This window comes from Nomia melanderi, chromosome 2 (assembly GCF_051020985.1).
Source record: "Nomia melanderi isolate GNS246 chromosome 2, iyNomMela1, whole genome shotgun sequence".
Lineage (NCBI taxonomy): Eukaryota > Metazoa > Arthropoda > Insecta > Hymenoptera > Halictidae > Nomia > Nomia melanderi.
Window position 1 is genome coordinate 9232714 of NC_135000.1, and position 19267 is coordinate 9251980.

The following is a 19267-nucleotide window of genomic DNA, read 5'->3' on the forward strand; positions in this document are numbered from 1 at the left end:
TTGGTTTATGAAACATTCATTCTTCCCTCGATTCTGAATTTCTTGTCGATAATGATCGTGGCCAGTGATCTAGGGTTTCTCGAGCTTATTCTAGAATTTGGAGAGAAATCGAAACGACGCGATCGTTGTCGATTTCTCGCCATTCATCCTCGCCGGTAGTATGTTAGTTTAAACGATCGTTGTTCACCGATAGTCGGGCGATTCGCAACTTACCGTAGGGGGTCTCTTTCTTGTTCATCTTAATACTTGACCTATTTTTACCAGGTGTTTCGCTCAAGACCTTGGGTGGAGGCGTGGTGATAGCTTGCTGTATGGAACAGTCTGGTCCGTCCCATCCTGGATTGCAGTAGCACTTGTTCATGTTCGTGCACACCTGGAACAGCCGGCGTGTTCGTTGAATAGGTTGTTGTTATTATTGATGCTGAACACTGAGACTACTGAGCACTTAACACTTAGGCGACCGCCTAAAAAAACTGTAACTACAATTTTCTCCATTATCTTCAATTGAACTCATTCAATTCAATTGAGGAATCATAAGAATTGTAAATCAAGAAGTTTCTAAGTCAAGTCAATTGCTCAGTAGTGTCAGTGTTGAAGTCGTTCTTATCTTAAAGAGATCTCTAAGGATCGATGAATCATTGTAACACCATGGCAGGAAGGACGACTTTGAGAACATGAATATTAAGCTGCCACTTACGCCGTTGCCCGAGCACTCGTTGTCGTTCTGATTGGTGGGACACTTCTCTTTGTCTATGAGCGGGAACAGGCTCACGCAAGTTTGGTTCACGCACACCTGAAACGAGTCACGTTTGACACGGTGCTGTCGGCCAGATCGAAAACAAACAGCTCCCCGGTTCGCTTTACATAATCTGTTTGTCGTCCGCGCGACAACTTACCAAATCAACTCCGCAGGATGTTCCGTCGCGAACCAATCCCATGCTAGGTGGTCCCGAGCCATCCACTTTGCCGGAGATCGATCTGTCGAATTCGTTGGTTCGAATCAGATTACTCGAATAAAAGGCAGACCTACACTCCTCTTCAAAAAGATAGGTGTCCTATCTTGAATTTCTCAATGACGCATGCAACATTTTACATGTGTGACGACTAATTTGAAAATATTATCACCTCGAGATATGCAGGTCAATGAACCATATTCTGAGGTCATCATATTTTCAAACTAGTCACACATGTAAAATTTCCCATGCATCATTGAGAAATTAATTAATGTTCCTTCAATGAGCCATATCTTGAGGTCACAATATTTCCAAATTACTTGTCACACATGTGAAATTTTCCATGCGTCATTCAGAAATTAATGAACCATATCTTAATATTTTCAAACTAGTCACACATGTAAAATTTGCCATGCATCATTGAGAAATTAATGAACGTTCCTTTAATGGACCATATCTTGAGGTTACAATATTTCCAAATTACTTGTCACACATGTGAAATTTTCCATGCTTCATTGAGAAATTAATGAACAGATATCTTGAGGTGATAATATTTTCAAACTAGTCATCACACATATGAAATTTTCCATGCGTCATTGACAAATTAAAGACAGCACTGGCCCATCTCTTTCAAGAGGAGTGTACTTCCCCGAGGACCACTTACTTGCACTCGTATTCCTTGCTCTTGCTCGATATTATGATCCGCGAGTGATCGATATCAAGGATCACAGGTTGCTTGCTACCCTGCTGGCAGTGTAACGACCCGCAGCGCACGTTTCTGAGGACAGTGAACGAAGAGAAACATTTTAGAAAGCTACAGCCTTGTGTCTCAATTGTATCTCAATTGGAATCAATTTTTATTCCAGGCCAACCGAGGGTAAACCGTCGAACTACTTACTCCATCTCGCATTTGATGTAATGGCCGTCCGTCCTGTCCGTGCCGCAGTGTCCAGTGAACGAGCCTTTGGCGTTGAACACCTCGAAGCAGCGTATATCCGCCGCCATTCCGCCGTATCCCCAGATCTGCTCGCACTGTAGATCCAGCGCCGGACAGACGCCGTTGAAACAGTACCCTTTGTTGTCCGAGCATGGGTTCCCATTCTTTTTGTAAACATCCGGTGGACACTGGCCTGTTTGACCCGAGCAGACTTCCGGCAGGTCGCATTCGTTCGTTGATTCCCGGCAGACTACTCCGGGAGCCAACAACTGCGCAACGAATCTCAGTCAGTGGTTTTATAGGCTTTCGAATTCACCCTTTTGCCAATCAAGTATATGCTTCTATATATATATATATTTTATTCCAAACAATATCAAATATTATATTCATAAGTGGCTTTTGGCTGAGAGTCGTGTAGGAAATTGTTTCCAATTTCATTAGAGGTTAAAGACACTAGGAAGACACAATTAGAAAGGCTGTCTTTATGTAGGTACCTAATTATATAGATAATAGTCTTCCTAGGCACACATCAGTATCAGTGTCTTTAACCTTGAGGAAGTCAGTTGCAATGATGGCAACAATTTCCTACACAGCTCTCACCCCACAGCCACTATGAATACAATCCAAGGCATGAAAGCACTAAAGCTACCACAGGAAATATCAATTATGCAATAAGAAATCAACCTTTTGTCATCAACAGAGCCTCTACTGTTTCCATCTCTCCTTATCGTACATCTTGATTCGCAGAAAAGATCCTCGAGGAAACATCAAGATCTCCATACGAGGTACCATCACTTGCAGCGAACCTGGCACTCGTCACATCATATGGACGGAGCCAGTCGCACGGTAGCTCCGCCCGCCGCCTTCTCCAGCTCCAAAACATCCAATCGCAAGTCCAGAAAACACTTTCCCCTCTGACTCACGACGCGGCGTGCCCCAGCGAATCACACACCAAACCCGAGAATCCACGTGGACAAAGCGTGCACCGAGTCCGACCACTCAGACATGAGTGCCAGGTTATCTGCAACGGTGTCCTGACGCAGGATACGTTACCTTGCAGTCGCTGCAGCATGGTCCAGCCGCGCACTGCGCTTCTCTCTTGAGCTTGCAGGTGATCGGATCGCAGCAAGGATCGAGGTCCTTGCACTCCTCCATTGATCCGCAGTCGCATTGTTCCCCGTCGTCTATTACCTTGTTTCCGCAAAATTTCCTCAGCTCTAACTGTGCGTTGCGTTCCGCAGGGCAACGGGAGGACCGAGGCAGAGAAAACACGGATTAGACGTTGACAAGAGACCAGCTCGACCGGATCGACCGGGGACCTTACCTCGTTTGGTTTGTTAAGAAGACAAACGCCTTCGCCCCGCTGCAGCATCTCCGCATAGTCGGCTTTGCTGCAGTCCGAGAATTTGTACGGCTGCACGTTGTCCAGCCCGACGATGGACTGGGCCATGATGCAGCCGTGCCAGTCGTGGCACACGCAGTCGGTCCCTGGAAATCGTTTCCCTTGGTCAGTGCAGGTAGATTACAGCGTGAGAATGGATGCATCTTTGTTTCTAACAAACGTTCAAGGCACTGAAATACTTTAGATCAAATTATCTCTAATACTAGGCTTTTCTGTTAACACGTTGACACACTCGCTACTGTCTGTGGCAATCCTGTATTTTGCACGATGAAAATGAAATCAATCCTAACATTGTTAGTAGAAGTCTTTTTGAGTTTATACTATTTTTTAAATATGAAGCTGACCATTTTTTTAAGTATGTCCAGACAAATTCACCTGTGTACAGACACACTCGCTGTCATATCTGTGGCAATCCTGTATTTTACATGATGAAAATGAAATCAATCCCATGGACATTGTTATTAGAAGTCTCTTTGAGTTTATACTATTTTTTAAATATGAAGCTGACCATTTTTTTATGTCCAGACAAATTCATCAATGTACAGTGATCTTCAAGGTCATGCAAGGTCAGAAATAGTTAATAATAATAGTTTAGGATGATTCTCCATTCTAACCATAGGTTTATGTTACAGGTGAGAATAGTGGATCGCTCTCAGTAAGATACTAACTGTCATTGTCATGGTTCATGCCAATGTTGTGGCCGATCATGTGCGCCATGGTGCCAGCCAGTAAGTGAGGCTCGTAAGTGTTTAAATCGACGCTAATTCCTACGGCTGTGGGCTTGCATATGGTCGACGGCGCGGCTACCCCCGATTCTCCGCCCGAGAAGCTGTCGCCCCTATGGATGAAGGTTTCCCCGTTTTTATTATTTTGTTTTATATCGTCGAGAAGATAATACGTCGCGCTTTGTTACTCACGTAAGCAATTGGGCGGTGTCGAACGTCACGTGGTACATGTTCCTCATCGCGTAATCGTTCAGCTTTTTCAGAGCGTTCACGATGTCCATGTCTTTATTAATTTCCGCCTGGTTCTTGCCCTGCCAGGTTTCGATGTACGTCACGGAGACTCTAGTGTTCAACATACGGAAATACTGCAAGCAAAAAGAAGAGACCGTTTCGTGGAGGAACGCCCGTGGAAACGATGGAGTGCAGTGGTGCTCGCTTAAATTCAACAGGAATCTGCTCGGTTTAATTTCACTGCGGTATAACGACGATCCTCTTACTACTTATTGTCTTCTAATGAATACAAGACAGACGTCAAATATGAATGTGAGACGAAGAAAGTTTCAATGGCGATAATTCTAACTTTACCTTCTCAGCACCAATGGAATGTCGATGTGTCACTAACTAAATCATTTGTTCGCGAATACCTCCAAATACGAAGACCTGATCTCGCTGGAATGACACTCGCCCGTTAAAATAAGCCCAAACGCGACGCGAATCGCTCTAGTTTCATCAATTCGCTGGTAATGAACCGTTAATTACATTAATTACAGCAACTCGGTAAAACTGGTCCGATCCCCATCGTGTTTGGACTCGTTTTAATCGTGACAATCTCAGAAATTCATTGGTGCTACATTGGAGAAGGTAATTGCAATTGTATCGTTTTGATTCTGTGTACTATATCGATTCTCTTCTTTTGTCAGGCTGTGCTCGAGTCGATTCCTAAGGCAAACAGCGTCCTCCTGTGTTTTCTGCTGAGTCGAATTCCACTGCTGGGACTCGGGACCGTGGAATTTAAGCGAGCATTACTGTAACGTGGTTTAGGACCGCCTACGACTTCTCCTACTCACCAAATCAGCGATATTGGCGACTTGGATGACATCGTGGACAACCTCCGTTCTACGGCTACCGTTCCTCTTCTCGAACTGGGCACGGAAAAGAACACGATAGGACTCGGCGCCACGCTCGACTCAATCTTCGTTTTATTTCACGCCGCGCCGCGCCGTTAAACCGAATCGGCGTCGACTCGTTCCGACCGTGTTGATAACGATTATCGGCGAGGTGAATTACACCCTCGAAAAATCGAACGGGCCACGAACTGTTACGCCGATGATCGCCGACACCCTTACGCTTTTACGATCCTCCACGTTACTGTCGTGAGCTCTTTAACACTATAACTACCACGTTGCTCAAAATGACTAATTCCTAATTTCTTTTGAAGAAACGATTGAAGCTGATTTAGTAATACCTGAACTGAAATACGAGCTAATTGAAATCTTAAATTCACGCTTGTAGCTTTTGTAAGGAAATTTTGAAAAGACGGTTTAAGTGCTCGGTAGTTTTAGTGTTCCTGTTCGTGGACGTTGGAGCTAAGGGATGGTTCATTGAGGACGAATTCTGCATCTTTAATTTCAATCTCCATCTTAAATTTGATATCTGTGATGAGTAAGTTCAAAATCTTATGACCTCGTTGAACTACATATCTCGAGGTCAGAATATTTTGAACGTAGTCGTTACAGATATTTTCCATGCGTTATTGAGAAATTAAAGACAATCTGGGCTATCGTTTTCAAGAGTCCATCGAAGACGAGTTTATCTGACGAGTTCATAGAATAATCCTCGCCAACGTTCGTGCCGCACTGGATTCGAAACCTAGTCCAGGTTGCAAATTCTTGCAACTGGGTCAACGCATGCCGAAACCTATATAGCCGACATTAACATACTTCTTTGCGGCATGAGGGGACCAGTGGACCACCCTGTGTTTGTATATGCGACGGATGTTTCTAATGATTAACACTTTACCTAGTGACAGACGATTAAGATTTCTCAGTATATTCCAGTTCTCAATGCTATTGTGCTGAGTTAGAGTAATGCCGATGATAGAGGCAATATCTATATTGACACTAAATTATAGAGGCAATATCTATATTAACACTAGATTATAGAGGCAATATCTATATTAACACTAAATTATAGAGGCAATATCTATATTAACACTAAATTATCTATAGAAATTCCAAAAGTCTGTTGAGACTTCAATTGATTTACAATTCAGTTTGTGAAACATCTGTTATCTTTGTAACAATTGCAAAAAGAAACCAGGTGTAAGTCATTTCGACTTGTTTGGTAGTTCTAGTGTTAATGATTCGTTTAAGTAAGACTCGTGAATAACAAAGGATAGGTAAAGTGTTAATCCTATAGTTTCATTGGAATTTCTGTCAAGTAACATGTGTAACGGTTCGTGGCTGATCTTTCAAGGGTATAATCCCCTGGAATGACGAAATGTTAGTACCATAGCCTTATCGATAATGATGGCAGTTTCGATGTATTTGGTTGCCTCACGGACGTCTCTCTTGTATCGATTGGAGGTGTTCTTCGATAGGCCCAGAACATGCTTCTGCCGACGGTTCTTCGAACGCCGCTCAAGGCTGCCCAAGTTAGCGCAGCCTTTGTCAGCCTTCGTTCGAGCCTCAAATATAACGTGAGGATGTTTCTGCTAAAAGAGAGGCTTGCATATAGTTAACATCCTCCACTAGCTGCTTTCTGTACAATTCGATTAGAGAAACTTCTCTGTCCTCTTTGAACACGTTCACTGTCACCGATGACCAGAGCTTTCACAGTACAAGAAAATAATTGACTTGGAAGATAATTGATTTAAAACAATAACTAGATAATAGGGTAATACAAGAATTGTCATATCAAATTCTTGCTTTGTATCTTTGCCATAGAAAGGATAACTGATAAAACTGTTTTTCATGGCAGTCAACGTGTTAACGCTCTGACAAATTCAGAGATTTGGCGACGTCTTGTAGAAAGAATTTTCTCTTTACTTTGATTGACAGTAATTGTAAAATTTTAAATTCATCATTAAACCTTATGTAAGGTATCAACACGTGAAACAAAAATAGAACAGTTCTGTTTTTTAATTCATGCAAGATTCTTTGCGTTAATTAGTGTTATCAATATTTTATTAGGAAACAACAAATATTTATATCAAGTATCATCGAGTGGTTTAATCATTACAAGACGTCGTTAACAATTTAAGAAAACATCCCTCGCGTGGCACGTCTGTCCAACGCAAGAGGTTGAGCCCGAATGGAAGAGAGACACGCGAACGTTCATTTCTGATAATTATCGCTTTTTAATCGGCGTGTCAAGTATTTACACGTGGATCTCCGCTTGACGGTGGGCGTGGCGCGCAGAAGCAGCGAGGGGAAGTTAGCGCACGGTGCGCCCCGTTTGATTCAGTTCCAAGTTTCTAATTAATTGATAATCGTAGTTTGAACAGTCCCTGATTCCGCTGCGAAGCCATCGATCATCTCCCCTCTCGCTTGACATTTTCTGTTTTCTTTTTACACTACACCCACCGGAAGCCTACTTGTAAATAGGCTCCTCGATGGTTCTATTAACCCTTTGCACTCGGGAGACGAGTGCACCACTTGATTCGACCTTGGTGAAATTATACAATCTGTTATTTAATGTTGAACTTTGTATAATGCCTTGACACGTGACATATTGGCGTAAAATAGCTTTGTTGCTCAATGTACTTGTGATTTTGATTGAAGGAATATCGTCTTCAAAATGTGTTAAACATTTCTACTGAGAAACTTCTAAGTGCAAAGGGTTAACGAGTCTTTCGTTATTTTATAAAACTGTCAGATCACGTTGCATGATGATAGTTGATACTATTATTGGGAAATTGATTGAGAAAACCTCAAGATCAATGATCTACAAAAGAATATTATATAATACTATTAACACAAATTGCTTGAATTGCAGTAAGAAAATTGATATTGAATCAAAAGATTGAACACAAGAAGCTAGATAACAGTGTTATATGCGTACTGTACTAGCAAAACGTTAATTGTTTCTATTACTATTTTTCTCTGTTACAAAGGAATTAATCTTACTAAAACAAAACGTGTTGACACTAGATCTACGGAATTAATTCTACACTATATTCTACCGCTTCTAGAACACTGTTTCCTTATATAGGTCAAGAACATTGTATCTTCAAAATTAGAGTATTGCAATGTGTGTTCATAATTGTGTGAATCGAAGTCGACGTGAACAAAATCATTTTTACCCTTTGCACTCAAGATGTGACTCAATGAACACTTGGTTTGATACAGTGAAATTCTAAAGCCTGATGGTTTTTAGATGGTTTTCTAATCTATCAGCAACTGCAACTAGTTTTTATAGTATCCATAGCGAAAATGAAAAATGCTATAACATTTTTTAGATCTTTTATTTTCCTTAGTGCAAAATTTGGATGTGTGAAAGATCTAATAATTGTAGGGTAGTTTCTGTAAGATTCATTAAAATATCTAATATTATTCCTGGTGCAATATTAGAGCCTACAGAGTTCAAAGGGTTAATACTAAACTGTCTATCACTCTGTGAAATATCAAAGCAACATTTATCCCTCAATGCATCAATTAAATTATTTACATTAGTCGCAACAAGCATATATATTTTACCAAAGAGTGTTGAATATTTCTAGTAAAAAACTTTCGAGTGCAAAGAGTCGAAACATTCAGTATCCGTCGAATTGACGAGTTCCGTGGATCTAGTGTTAAATAAGTGGTAACATGTTAAGAGAGAAAAGAGAGAGAGAGAGCTCGAACAGGATCAGGAAAATCATGAAAATCTTTTTTCTCATCTCTTCCTTCGTTCCGTTGTATGTATTACTCGAGGTCTCTTTATGAATAATAACGAAGCCTCGCGCATAGATGAACAACGTTTCACTTGGCTCGTGCTTTCAGCTTACGTCAGGCGGATTTAAAGAAAAAGAAGGGAGGGAAACGGCCAGACTATTTTCTTCTTGTCGTAGATGTCTCGATATTGAGGCCGTACAGAGAAGAAATTGTCCCGGTTTCTCAAGAATCGCCGACCGTTTTCTCATCTCCGGTAATCGTAACAACGTGAGCGATGAAAATAACGATGACCTTATTAATAATGATGTCTTTGTTCCAGGAAACAAACGGTGGACCGGACAATGACGCGCTCGTCCGGCGTTGCAACGAAAATCTCAAAGTGATGCTTTGTGGCTCGACATATTCAACATCGTGGCTCGCCGAATCGAATCACTAGTTCACTCGATGAAATCATTATTTCAAACATCAAGGTATACCTGCTCTGATTTTGATGATTCTCAGATATATTAGGGACGTGATTCTAAATAACTTTCCTTTACTTGTTGCCAGTGGAAGGCTCCAGTTGCTACTATACTGAATTCTATCAGTCATCTTTCTGAACTCATCAGAATCATTAAGGGCTAAGCATTTCTGCAAATAGTTCCACCTAATAATGCAATTCAACGCTGGAACCACCAAATGTGTCAAACTGACCATTCCTAAATTCTTCTAACTCAGTTGAAGAGATAGCTGCTTCTCTAGATAAACTAATTGATTTCTTAATAAACAAATGCAATTCTAAGTCAATTGAAGTGTCAATAGCGTTAGTAGCTGTATAAACATTTAAGAATATCAATTTGCTTGGCAGTTCTAGCGTCAAACAAACTTCCATTCTCTACACTTTTCTCTATGAACGTGTCAATATATCTGAAAATCATCAAAATCATTGAGGAGCATTTCTGCAAATAATTCCACCTAACTGCAATTCAACGCTAGAACCACCGAATGTATCAAATTGACTCTAGCTCAGTTGAAGAGATAGCTGCTTCTCTAGATAAACTAATTGATTTCTCAACAAACAAATGGAATCCTAAGTCAATTGAAGTGTCAATAGAGTTTCTGTATAAACATTTAAAAATATCAATTTGGTAGTTCTAGAGTTAATCAAACTTCCATTCTCTACACTTTTCTCTAATTCCTCATTCAACTGCTACCAAAGAGATTCTAATTGTTGCAACTTGTTTAGGTCGTTGCGGAAGCGGGCAGCTGTACGAAGAAGACGTGTCGACGAAGAAACGTAGACAAACGTTGTCTTCCGGAGGAGACAACGCGACTGCAACGGAAGCCGGCAGCGGAACAAGGTGAACCGGTTTCGTTACCGCGGCGATTACTTGCTTACGAGTCGGAGCCGGTTTAACTCGATCCTCCCGCTTCGTCTGCCGCGCCAACGAAACCGGACCGGGCGTGTTTGCGAACGCGGCAACGCGACACTGGCAAACGGATCCTTTCCAGTCAAACACACAGGGGGTCGTGCGTCCGAAACGTCCAGCGTCACGAGGACTCCGGCCCCTGTCGTCGCGAGGTCCCTCCCCAATTGGAAATTAACGCCGTGGAAGCCAGCGGACCGGTCCGAATGACCCATTTCGGATCTCTCGTTCTCCAATTACCGAGATCGCGACCGCGCGTTTCCGCCCGCGGAAATGATTAACCCTTTCGTCCGGAATGCATAGGCGCCGGGGACGTTTTCAATGGACAGCTAGGAAACGCCTTGGAGACAAAGGGAGAGTGTGGAACGTATGAACCGTTTATTTCGAGAGTGACTTCAGTAGAGAGTTAGTAAAGATTAGAGAACGGTTAGAGAATAGAAAGATTATGTAGGGTTAGAACTGTTGTGCGATTAGCTCTTGAGTTTTTTGAGAAATTCACTTAAGCCACTTTTACAAATGGTTCATAGCTTTGCTTATGAATGACTGTTATTAGTGTCTTGTTTCTTTCTGGGAAGTTTCAATTTTAATGGAAGCTAGGGAACTAGCACTTCTTTGCTTAAGATTGACTATTATTATTGGTGGTTATCTTATGTCTTCCATTGTAAAGCTTCAGTTTCATTTGGAAGCTAGGAAATGCTTAGATACAAAGGGAAACTAGATTTTTGCTATGACTGATTGTTATTATTAGTGCTTGTCCTGTTTCTTTCAGTGGAAAGCTTCAACTTGCAAGCTAGGAAACGTTCTAGATACAAAGGGAAACTGCATCCTTGCTTAAGATTGACTATTATTACTAGCAATTGTCTTATTTCTTCACTGAGAAGCTTCAATTTCACTTGGAAGCTAAGAAACGCCTAGACACAAAAAGAAACCGTACATCTCAGCTTAAGATTGACTATCATTAGTATGTCTTATGTCCCACTGTAAAGCTTCAATTCCACTCAGAAGCAGCAGTGCCTCAGTCTTTGGTTCAGACTCAGACTATACTCAGGGACAAAAGGGTTGAACGAGTTCCTCCTAAACTCTCCATTCCCCGCCGAGCTTGCCACCTGTTCTATTACTATAGCCGTTCGAAGGGTCTCGCGACAATAGTGAAACTGACCGACAGATCGCCGCCGTAGAACGGATGAACGACGAAGGTCTCGTTGCCTAAATGAATGACACCGCTGAGACCGTTACACGTGTGAAAGGCAGCGCTGGCCCCGGGATAATCCCTGATGGTGCCGTGATAGTAGCAGTGCTCTATCTCCTGCAACAGATTCCTCGACGTGGATAACGTTGCCGACGAATGCGACGCGCATCCCCCTTCGCGTTGTCTGTCCGCCGGTTTCTTACCTGTTTAGAACTTTGTTCCGCGCCCTTGACTAAAAAGTCTCTTTGCTGGAGATTCGGTGCTAAAAGTTGCCTGTAACAGAGGGAACCGTCGCTGTGAAATGCATTTACCGCGAGGTTCACGGGTACGGAACGGCGAAAGACGCCTGGGAGGGGGGACATATTTTCCCGGGGAAACTGGGTATCGATTCAGTTTCCCGTAAATTGCTTTTCCATTGTTGCTTCCGCGCTTTGTCGGCGAGAACTTGCCAGGGAGAAACGGGGGACAGCATGGGAGAAAGAGAGAGAGAGAGAGAGAGAGAGTTGCGTGTGTGTGTGAAAGAGTGAGGGGGGGGGGGGGGGATATTTCGAAGAGAAACCGAACTCGCGCGGCGGTCTCTCGATTTCCGCGGAAATCCACTTACGTATTTAATTCTAAGTCTAGGCGCAATTTGTAACTAAAGGCCTTGATCAAGAGGGACGTCCGATGAACGTGTCTCCCCGTCTGAAAATCAAAGATTCAGGTTTAGTGCAGCTTAGGCTCTCCAAATTGTTAACCCTTTGCACTCCGTTCGCTCTGCTATAGGCACAATGTGCGTTGCTTCTTGGAGCTTATGTGATTCATCGTTAACACGTTCGTCGACAGTGGAAAGTTTAATAAGCTATACAAATAGAAACGAATGCTGTCCGAGGGTTGAAGTGCGTAATACTTTCAATAGATTAACATTAAGAATGTTTGTTTTGTATTTCAATTGTGAAGGCGGTTTTGCGAAAGATTTTCAGTTAAAATAGAAGGCTCTTCGAATCTTAAGAAACGTATTGCTTTAATTTTTATACAAACGTGAGAATAAGTCGCTCTAATTGCTCGGTAGGTTTAGTGTTAAGGATATACAGAATTCAGTTCATGACAATGTGCTTATAAATTTCATTGTTACGGCATTCGTGTCATTTTGATGAAATGAAAATCAATGCTATAGCGTTACGTCCTCGAACGTGTTAATTGTATGCTTTCTTTTACTCGAGCAACAGATTAACGAATGTAATTAAGAGAAATTAAGAATCCATGGATATTTATCTTTTCTTTCTCAAAATGAAATCTTAATTTCCTTAACCAGTTAACTGTGGAATTTAGTTGGAAAAACCTCTCGTTCGCGCAATAAAATCGAAAAATGTACTCGTCGAACGCAGCACGAACTATATTTTAATGAAAGATCAAAGCGAAACAAAGAATCATTACATGTTTATGTGAAAAAATGAAGAGCTCATCGCCGAAACAATTATCACGTCAAGCTTCACGATGACGTGTACACTCGTCAAACACAGTTAACTGGTTAACCCATTGCCGTATTATTTACTTTCGAGCTCGTGCAGCATTTTACTATCGACAATTCAGAAGAAACGTAACAAAATTTTCTGTTGCCTTACCACTTCGACTGCTAAGTAAACACTCGTCAAAACTCCCATGTACTCGAAACAGTTTTCTTCCTTAAGTAGAAACTAAAAGGTCAAGATTCTTCTTATATCTCATACATCCAACAAAATTCGGTTCGTTCGATACGTTACCAAGAGAATTCATATTCAAGTTTACATGAAAAATAGTCTCACCCGAATTTGGGTGACGTGGCAGTCAAAGTGTTAAGTGGAAATTTCATTTGAAGATACATTGACAACAGCAAAATAGTTTCTCGTTTTGATCCGTGAGGATCGAACAAGATTGATCTTTATCAAACTAATCCGAAAATCTTCAGCACGAGTCTCATTGTACGGCAAGGAGTTAAAGTTCCACATAAACGAATCAGCACGTCCGTAGCGCAAAGGGTTAAGCCGCGCAGGAATGAGCGTAATTCCTTCCCCGACGCGACTCGAGCGTAACGCGCTCCGCGAGGCTCATAAGAAACAGCTCGATTCGTGGACGGACAAGGAATCCGCTCGTCTCGGCCGAGAATCTCGTCGCCCATCGATCACACTTACTTTCGTCCTGCCTCTAGAGTTCGGATATCCGCTCTCGCTGTATCCTCTTTGAGGAAACTGTAAACGACGGAGAAAGCTCCGGATTAATAGCGGACAGGGTCGCCGGCGAGACGCGAGTGTCTCTGCGAAAGACGATCCTCCTCGAGCGAGGGTGAAGCGGAGGGACGGGATCAAATGGAACGCATCGGTGTTCCCGGGGATGTTCTCAGTTTCCCGGACTGTTCGAGGCGCACCGCTTTCCCAAAGACACCCCGCTCGTCCGGCGAGAGAGTACTCGCAGAAGCGCCGCGTCGTCGCAGTTCATTTCATTTACCTTCGAAACTTCTCTCGTGGATATCCCCATTTTCTCGTGATGCCGTAACTGTACCGGGTAGATGATCTGATAGTAATGGGCCCCGATATTTCGTACTAGCTCTTGGTTCTGTCGGTATTCACGCAGTAGTCGTTCGACCTCACCTGAAATCAATTTCCCGCTCGGTGAATCGAATACGTCCTGCCAATTCACCGCCCGGTATATCTCTGGTTTCATCTTCTGCCCGAACACGCGTGTATATATGCACTTGCTCGTCTGTCTGTCTGTATGTCGACTAAGGAACCGATTCGTCCCAGGACGCGCGAGCGTTTGCTTCAACTTCTGTTACTGTTTGTAGGCGTTTAGATACAAAAACTGTTTTGCGAGCCTATCCTAGCAGCAATAAAGTCCAGGGACCCATTGCTTGTCGTTTTATTAGTTAGTCCGTGGATTGAGCCCAAGGTAGGCAATAGCTACGTTTTTTTTATATCTAAACGCCTATGTGTTATTGTTATTTCTTTCTTTTTTTCTTGTAAGATTTCTCTCGTGTAAACTTTCGACGAGCTGCGATTAACTCGAGACGATCGGAGGGTGCCCCGAACCGTGTTGCCACCCTCCTCGCCCGGTTCACCCTCTCATCGAGTCCGGGTGAACGCCTCCGTTCAAGCCCCGTGTGCAGGGGACAAGTCCGCGTTTTTCAGGCGCGAGCGATGAACCATTCCGGACTGGGCTAATTACCGCTCTCTGGTTCAAGGGTGCTCGGTTCGTATCGTTCGGACGCGCCGTGGATTTTCTACGGTGGGTCGGACCCGCCGAGGGATTCGGGGACGGGCTCTCGCATTCTGAGGGATAAGTGCGAAGCGTCCTGTGAATTTCATGAAAAGCAGATGGAACTTGGGGAAGTCTGAAGAGAGGGAGAGTGTTTCGTTTAGGAGTTATCAATGGACTCGACGGTGGACTCGTTTAGTGGTGAGGTAGTCTGATAGAGATGTGTCTTCAGTGGTGGAATGATTGTTCCAGGTTTCATGGGTGCTTGTACAGATTGAGGATGGACTGATTGAAAGAAGGATTAGATGTGTTAGTGTGTCAGTGGAGTACTGGAAGCTGCTGTCAGAAGTGATAACTATATTTTGCATGGTAGAGAGTAGTCAGTAGTAAGGCATTCTGATAGATCTGTGCTTTAAATGCTATAATGATTTCAGGTTTTATGGGTGCTTGTACAGATTGAGGATGGACTGATTGAAAGAGGAAGGATTAGATGTGCTCCTGTGTCAGTGGAGTGCTGGAAGCTGCTGTTAGAAATGATAACTATATTTTTCATGGTAGCAAATAGTTAGTAGTAAGGCATTTTGATAGATCTGTGCCTTAAATATTGTAATGATTTGAGGTTTCATGGGTACTTGTACAAATTGAGGATGGACTGATTGAAAGAGGAAGGCTTAGATGCGGTGGTGTGTCAGTGGAGTGCTGGAAGCTGCTGTCATGAGTAACAACTACATTCTTCATGGTAAAGAGTAATCAATAGTAAAGTATTCTGATAGATCTATGCCTTAAACGATGGAATGATTATTTTAGGTTTCATGGGTGCTTATACAAATTGAGTAATGACTGATTCAAAGCAAGAAAGCCTAGATGCTAGTCCTCTATCGACGGAGTGCTAGAGAAGCTGCCGCCACAAGTGACAAGTACATTTTTCATAGTAGAGAGTAATCAATAGTAAAGTATTCTTATAGATCTATGCCTTAGACGCTGCAATGATTTCAGGTTTCACGAGTGCTTATACAAATTGAGTAACTGATTCAAAGCAAGAAAGGCCTAGATGCTAGTTCTCCATCGACGAAGTGCTAGAGAAGCTGCCGCCACAAGTGACAACTACATTTTTCATAGTGAACAGAAATTCGATCAAACGTCTCAACGAGATTGAAATCTTTTAAAAGCTTCAACGGAGTAAGTTCTATGAAATGTTTCTCTTCGTCTTGAAAACTGTAGAGGACGTTCGAGCGGTTCGTCTTAGGCGACTCGGCCTGTATACGAGCCGGGCCGGGCCGGGGCGGGTCGGCTGAAGCGTACTGGGAAATTCGGGTTAGGCGTGCCGGGATATTTGAATTAGACGCGCAGGGAAATTCGGGTTAAGTGTGCTAGATAACCCGGCTCGAGTTTGCGTCAGGTCTGCCGGAAAATTCGGGTCTGTTTGGGAACTATGGCCGGGGCTGCGTTAGACGGAATCGGATTCGTGTTTGCCATTCAAATTCCGAATTTATATTTAGGCATCGACGATTCCCGGTCAACCGAACTCTTTGCGGTCCTACGTCGAACCGAGTTCGACGAGATTTCGTTTGATTTTCGTAATCGCGACACGCGACTAGTCACTGCTTCCCCAATGTCCTCAAGAGTTAAGAGATTAACACGTTCACACCGGTGATTTACTCTTTCCCATCTCTTTCTCAAAATTGATGGAAACATTGAAACGATCAATAAGTGAATTAACTTTGCAGTACACTATTATTAACTTATACTAAACATGTTCATTTACATCAGTTATCTTGTTACAATGTTATCTAGTCATTCAGAAGTGTCACCAGTGACATGGAGCTTAACGTGTTAATTGTCAACTATATGACGTTTCCTAATTAGCAAACCATTTGACGAACCACATTCATGGCACCGTCTAATGTAACATGAAAATGTCATCATTGGTACCGTTTAATGTATATTACTGTGAACCGGTGGTACACGCCGGTGTGAACATGTTGAACAACGTTTCACGACACAGCTATTCATTTGGAATACTGTTCGTCGAACGATTCTCGAGTATTCAAAGAATTTTTCGAGGAAACGTGCGAAGAGTGGTTGTGCAACGCTTGTTAAGGATGCGCGTTGCGTTTCGCCAAGATGGCGCAGCCGGAATAGCGAACGTATAACCGGCGCAGCGGCGGTTATGCTAATTCTACGTGGGGCGACTCGTTACTCAGTCGGTAATGCTCTCCCGCGGACGCGTTCCATCGCGATAAAATTCAATTAAACTTATTACATGAATATGAATACAGCTGCAGTGCCGGTCGTTCCCCTCTGCGCAGGGCACGAATCAACGTTATCGTACCGGTCTCGACGAATGCGGGAATTCCCCGGGAACTCTTCGGCCTATATTCTATGTAATTGACGATTAACACTGGAACTACCGTACCGATGTAACTTCCGGTTCTCTTGCAACGATCGATAGCTTGGAAGCATTGAGATTCGAAATAACTCTGCAGATAGTTTCATCTAGTACTCATTTTTAAATTTCATTGACATGCGTTTTTTGTTCAATTAACTTCATATCAATTCATAGATTGTCCTATTAATTTTCTAATATTAATGTTTCCTTTTCTGTTACCACTAAGAAAAGTTCATCTAGTTTCTCCACCCTCATTTTGTAAACAGTTGTCTAGTCACAGTAGAAATTATATACAAAGTGTTGTTATATTTACTGATAAAAATTGCAGCTTTATCACTGAACCTAACATTTTGCAAACACTTATCTCACTGGTCACAGTAGGAATAAGTATATACAATGCTGTTACGTTCAGCGATGAAGCTTGTTGCGATTTTAGTGCAGAGGTCATTTGATCCTCGACCTGTATTCTCGCGTGGCTTCCAGCACTCCGCCAATAGAGGACTCTAGGCTTTGCTCGCTTCTATTCAGTCCAGACTTAATCTGCACATAAGTTGTATACAGTTCAAACCTCCTTTCCAACAGATCCACAGGACGCTCCACTCGATTTCCGCTCGACAAACTCGACATTTTTCACTGGAGAATTCAAGTCTGAAGAACAGCGAGCAGCAGGATGATTAACACGTTGAATGCCGTGGGTCACCGGTGACCCAGCCAAATCGAACTACTATAGTTCATTAATCAAACGATGATCATTCGAAAACATTTCTTATCACGGTGCCATTCAGCCAGATCAACGTGCAACAATGATGCAATTCAAACGAATGATTCAACCCTTTGCGGACGGATGTCATTTCGGTGAGATGAAATGTTCAGATTTGGAAGACTAAGTCGTGGAGAAATGATCTAATTAGTCGAACAGTAAGAGATCAGCACGTAGTTTTCTTTCTTTCTATTAGCCCTTAGCACTCCACATGATTTTGTAATCTACCAACAAATCAACATCTCTTAGATTTCTTTATTTTCCTTCTTAATACAAAATTTAGATATATAGAAGATCCAGTAATCTCAGGATAGTTCTAAATTTATTCATTAAAATATTTAATAGTATAAATGGTGTCATAGTGGAGCCTACAGAGTGCAACGGGTTAATTAACGCCAAATGATGTAACACAGCAAAACTGTAAAGTTCGATATTTAACATTAAACTTTGTATAATGCGTCAATGTACGAAATATTGAAAGAAAATAGTTCGCTTTCTCAATGCATGTGAGATTTCTTAATTCAATCTAAGAAAATATTGAATATTCTCGATAAAAAGTTTCTGAAGTGCAAAGGGTTAATCAATCGATATACAATTCAGCTTCATACGTCGAAGGTTTCGTATGATTCTTCGAATCTTCGTCCGCAAAGGGTTACCATTCCGTTCTTCCCATTTTCTGTATTTCGTTCTACGAAGTCGCGCGGCGTTCGGCGTGTTAATTCGAGGAGAGGCGGTTTGTAATTCAAATGCAACGAAACAGGATCGCGACAGGAAGCGGAGCGCGCCGCTCGGCAAACGAAAGAAGATCGGGGACGGCCGATTTTCACGGTTGCCCGATCGAACGTTCACGCCACGTTGGCCACCCCTTGTCCGTCCGTCCGTCCGTCCGTCCCGACGCACCGTGTCCTCGTCGCGCCACGTCGTCTCGAAAATTTAACTCAATTTAAGTTTCGCGTTTCCAGGCAATCACCGGCATGTTGACTTAACAATAAACCATTCTCCGCGTCCGAGAAGTAGATGTGACCGCGGATCGCGTTTCCGAGAGGGAAGTGCTGCAATGCGGTCGGCCCTCCGCCCCCTTTGCGGAGCTTCCTTTGCGTACATTTCGCCGGGACATCGCAAGAAAATGGTTCCTCCGGTTTTTAACAAGACAAAGCGACGGAGATGAAGCTGCTAAGAGGGTTCGATCGAGCGTTCCACCCCTGGTTCCCCCTGGTTTCCCGTGATAAATCGAGAATCTCGTTTCGCCGATCGACTGCCCGGAGTCTCTCGACCGTTCCCTACGACCAGGACAGAAAAATAATAGTTACAACGTTCGAATTCGCCGTTCGGAAAGGTCGGAGACTGACGCGTGGCACCGCACGCGTGCGGTCCTCGCACGCGAACCGATCGTTAGACTGTGAGCGTATCGATCATCTTAAT

At 42.9% G+C, this 19267-nt stretch overlaps 1 protein-coding gene and 2 long non-coding RNA genes across 4 annotated transcripts in view; 2 read left to right on the forward strand and 1 right to left on the reverse strand.

Annotated features, from left to right (window-relative positions):
• Positions 1 to 19267, reverse strand: part of LOC116425764 (mind-meld) — a 72258-nt gene that overhangs the window by 6238 nt on the left and 46753 nt on the right. The window contains exons 3-18 of one of the 2 annotated variants that reach the window (XM_076374440.1): positions 13950 to 14092; positions 13637 to 13693; positions 12091 to 12170; positions 11690 to 11759; positions 11457 to 11603; positions 6527 to 6727; positions 5085 to 5159; positions 4210 to 4382; positions 3961 to 4130; positions 3215 to 3378; positions 2944 to 3111; positions 1852 to 2159; positions 1618 to 1731; positions 897 to 978; positions 698 to 793; positions 214 to 373 (exon numbers count right to left, since the gene is read on the reverse strand). In XM_076374440.1, coding sequence (XP_076230555.1) covers positions 214 to 373; positions 698 to 793; positions 897 to 978; positions 1618 to 1731; positions 1852 to 2159; positions 2944 to 3111; positions 3215 to 3378; positions 3961 to 4130; positions 4210 to 4382; positions 5085 to 5159; positions 6527 to 6727; positions 11457 to 11603; positions 11690 to 11759; positions 12091 to 12170; positions 13637 to 13693; positions 13950 to 14092 — 2208 coding nt within the window. Of the gene's footprint in view, positions 1 to 213; positions 374 to 697; positions 794 to 896; positions 979 to 1617; positions 1732 to 1851; positions 2160 to 2943; positions 3112 to 3214; positions 3379 to 3960; positions 4131 to 4209; positions 4383 to 5084; positions 5160 to 6526; positions 6731 to 11456; positions 11604 to 11689; positions 11760 to 12090; positions 12171 to 13636; positions 13694 to 13949; positions 14093 to 19267 lie in introns of both variants that reach the window. The other variant, XM_076374439.1, reaches the window with a different exon arrangement.
• Positions 265 to 3244, forward strand: LOC143176926 (uncharacterized). The gene is made up of 4 exons (XR_013001479.1): positions 265 to 402; positions 1820 to 2176; positions 2638 to 3001; positions 3132 to 3244. It is a non-coding gene; the product is annotated as an uncharacterized LOC143176926 (long non-coding RNA).
• On the forward strand, positions 4377 to 11302 carry LOC116425735 (uncharacterized). The gene is made up of 5 exons (XR_004234769.2): positions 4377 to 4493; positions 4788 to 4878; positions 4938 to 9144; positions 9211 to 9361; positions 10117 to 11302. It is a non-coding gene; the product is annotated as an uncharacterized LOC116425735 (long non-coding RNA).